Source organism: Diaphorina citri, unplaced genomic scaffold, assembly GCF_000475195.1.
Source record: "Diaphorina citri unplaced genomic scaffold, Diaci psyllid genome assembly version 1.1 scaffold948, whole genome shotgun sequence".
Taxonomy (NCBI): Eukaryota; Metazoa; Arthropoda; class Insecta; order Hemiptera; family Psyllidae; genus Diaphorina; species Diaphorina citri.
The window spans coordinates 57,368-61,305 of NW_007378379.1; the positions used below are offsets into that span (position 1 = coordinate 57,368).

General features: G+C 36.9%; 1 protein-coding gene across 1 annotated transcript in view; it reads right to left on the reverse strand.

The window, feature by feature from the left end:
• The window catches only part of LOC103513271 (aldehyde dehydrogenase, mitochondrial), a gene marked incomplete in the record, with an annotated part of 9,985 nt that extends 7,112 nt beyond the window's left edge, over positions 1-2,873 (reverse strand). Inside the window, 2 exon segments of the mRNA XM_017445757.2 lie at positions 1,564-1,697; positions 2,716-2,873. Of these exon segments, the coding sequence (XP_017301246.1) occupies positions 1,564-1,677 (114 nt within the window).
• Positions 2,874-3,938: the final 1,065 nt, after the last annotated feature.

Below are 3,938 nucleotides of genomic sequence, written 5' to 3' on the forward strand. Positions count from 1 at the left end.
TACTTCCCATTAAACCTTGTACTACCCATAACTGCTTCCCATTAGATTTTCATCCGTATTTTCTATGAGATTTCCCAAGAAGCAGTTCTGACGTCAAATTTCGCTCTTTTCTTTTGACTACTCACAGAGCCTTCAAAATTCAAATTCTCGAAAAGTAAAAGAAAAAGGTACATAGATACTTAGTGGAACATATAAAGAATAACTAAAAAAAAAACTCTTAAATTACCTGAATAGAGATATGTATAATACATCTTTTGGTAAGGTACCAAAGAGAGACAGACAATATTTTATTATATTAACCTTTTGCGTACAGAATCAATTTCACCAGAATCGCTCTTACGGTAGGATTCATGTCTCACATGAAACTCAAGCGTTGTTGTTACAGTCAGACGTAAACAAAACATTTTTTTCAAATACGGTAGGATTTATGTGAGACATGAAACCTCCGAAAAGCGATTTGTGGTAGGCTTCATGTCACACATGAAATTGTTCCCTCGCTTTTAATTTATTTTCTTTTTTTTCCTAGTTGAGATAGAAACATCTGGTTTTTTTTGTCTTCTTCGGAAATCTTCGGACTATAATTCCGAATGCTTTGGAATCATAATAAACAAACACCGGCTTTTCAGTCTGCATTTGAAAGGAGCAACAGATACACAAGTTCCTAAGCACGTCCTACCGTAACACCTCCTATCTGTAAAAATCAAGCCGACCGTATCGAGTAAATCTGTAGCTTCATGAATCGCCAGATTTAAGTTATATTTCTCCTACCATAATGGTGGAACCATGATTTCATGTGACACATGAATCTGTCCGCAAAAGGTTAAGTACGGCTTATGTAGTTTTATGGGTTGGATGATTTTTGTCAGGGACTGTGTGCCTAAATACTTGGTGCTTTCAGTAACTACTTACTGATTGAGCATTGACAAACTCATTGTTGATGAATAGCTGAAACAAGGAAAAAGTAACAAATTTTTGATTTTTGTTATGAGGAAAAAAAAGTAAGAAAAGTCATTCACTGCACCACTTTTATTTTAAAGTAATGAAACAACTGATACATTAGACTCAAATGGTCTGTGCCATAGCATGCTCATCCCATAGTGTACCTAGATAAATTTTTGATTTTTGTTATGAGGAAAAAAAAGTAAGAAAAGTCATTCACTGCACCACTTTTATTTAAAAGTAATGAAACAACTGATACATTAGACTCAAATGGTCTGTGCCATAGCATGCTCATCCCATAGTGTACCTACCCCTCATTAGATGGGTGATAAAAGACACAATATTTTTCATTTAGGTGCTTGCTGGGTTAGGTAGGTGTGTAAGTTAGTGAAACCCATTCTGGTGAAGACCTAAACATTTTAAGTACGGCTTATGTAGTTTTATGGGTTGGATGATTTTTGTCAGGGACTGTGTGCCTAAATACTTGGTGCTTTCAGTAACTACTTACTTACTAGTTGGGTGGAAGAGCTCAATCTTGCAAATCTTGCCACTTTTAATAAAAAAAAAAAACTTATTGTTTTCTGACCATTTCAATTGTTCAAATTTAATGTAATAGGTAATTACCTGAGTATGTTCGATCTTGGGTTTGGTAATTGGCTTGGGCACAGCAGCAGCTGAGTAGTTCTTCAGGCTACCCAAGGTGGATGATTTGAGAGCAAGGTTTCTTAATCGCAACATTTTGAAGCCAATTTATTCCCCTGAAACACAAAGCATCAGAGATAGAAATAGAGGTAGTCATTCAGCATTTCTATTTCAACACCTGTAAATCTAGAATATACCTTGTTTATCCTGTCCAAATAGGATTGAAAAGTCCCTTTACCAAGCAATCTAAACAAGGTCTCGTATATTATCTAGGAAAATTTTAAAAAGGTTGGATGGAAATCAGAGAGAAAAGAGAAAGAAGACAGAATATGGTACTTGTGCAGAAATCATGTCCGTGGAATATTGCTAGCAAAGGAACTGGAACAAATGAGCAGTGACCACTGCTATTATAGGGTTAGGTTAAATACAAGAACAAGTTTTCACAATTAGAGCAGTGATTTGTGTTATTATAGCAGAAAACAGTTTGGGATAAAGACAAACGGTTTTCACAGGATTGTTATGCTTACCAAGAGCTATCCAAAACTGCTTTGGCCGGTAAAAATTTCTTCACCGTAAGCCCAAGAGGAGTGATTTCCTCAGGTCGGTAAATTAGACAGTCCCTAATTCTAGACAAGAGTTAGAAGAGTTTTGCAAGCAATTAAACACATCAAAGAGGTTAACTCCTTGAATTCTAGAAAACTAGAAAATCTTCTCTGATTGTCATTGATAGAAACTACCTACCACGTACACAAGGGAAAACTGCCACAAGTTGGTATTACACAAGCAACTTTCAAGTGAATACAAAGCTAAAGTTACACAACAATTTATTAATGTTATGTAATAATTATGGAGCCACATTTTGAGGAAAATAGGTATAACTATACTTAGGGGCCCAAGAAAGACAATTTGGACTGTAAAAATTACTCAAACCACTCTGCTATTATCTGAGTATTTATCATAACATGAAAGGTTTTGGTTCTAAAAACTAGAAATCCTGAGGTCCATCTAGCATTGGACAAAAAAGCTTTTCTCTTACAGAATCCAGGCTGAATAAAATAAAATGAGCAATGCTTCTACCTACTTTGTAAATTGCGTTATTCTGTTTTCGGTTCATTCAAACCAAATTTTACTTACCTGGACTTCTTCAAAGCTGTATTCTTGTTCTTAGGGACACTTCTTTAATATTATCACTAAAAGAAGATTTACCGGCTGGCGAAACTCAAATCAAAAAGAGAACGTTCTTCGTTCTTCAAAAAAGTCTTATCGCTCTGCTTATCGCTTACGCTTATCGTAAATCGTAATAAAAAAGTTGAATGAAAAAGTAAACTAGATTACAGTGTTGTGACGTGTACTTTTCAATTACAATGTTGCCGGATGTAAAATTATGCACGCGAGAGGAAGTTTGTAATGTGCATAATTTTAAATTTGATGTGACGTCTTCGCCTACGGAAGCGTATGCCAGAAACGCTTGCGCACAAACAAACGAAGCGGGAGTCATGAATTATGACGTCATTGCCTACAGGAGCGTATACCGTGACGTCAAAGTTCACGATTTACCGGTATTTTTTAAATCGATTTATCTCGGGATCTAGAAGTCGTAGAAGAAAAACTAATAACTAAAATAAATAAGTAGGTAGGTATAGTAACTTCTCCAAGTAGGTACCTATAAATATCTACTTACAGTAACCTCGTGAGTTAAATCATTGTTATTAGGAACTTGGAACCTATATGGGATTCATCAATTACTTGACCTACGTAGGTAAATTAAAATGCAGTTTCTTTTCTTTGTGTTATTATGTCACAACTTTGGTACTCACTGCAGCATTGTAGGATTTTCCCAATATCTCAATAATCCTATATAGTCCAATGTTTACCTACCATGCTGGCACCGGTCGCTATGCGCATTTATATGTCACAGCTACTCATTTTCCTCACGAGTCTGAGTGGGCCCCGCAACAGCCAGTCACGGAATCAATCATTTGGATTTCTTGACCCCGCCGGGAATCGAACCCGGGTCTCCCGCGTGCAAGGCGAGCGCAGTGACCACCAAATGATCACCCATTGGGATACTATGCTTTGCTTAACTTCAGTGATCCATGGAGAACTAAATGTGCTATCACCGCTGGCGCGAAGACGCTTGATCTGATGACTTTCATCTGGCAAAATCACACTGGCAACACATCTGGCAACACCACAGATACTTTTTGAAGTTTTTTGTTCATTCCATCTTTTGTCACACCTGGAGTAAACGGCTCACCGGCTCAGTAACATGTTGGAAGAACCATTTTGCATTCCATGCAAATGATCACCCATTGGGATACTATGCTTTGCTTAACTTCAGTGATCCAAGGAGAACT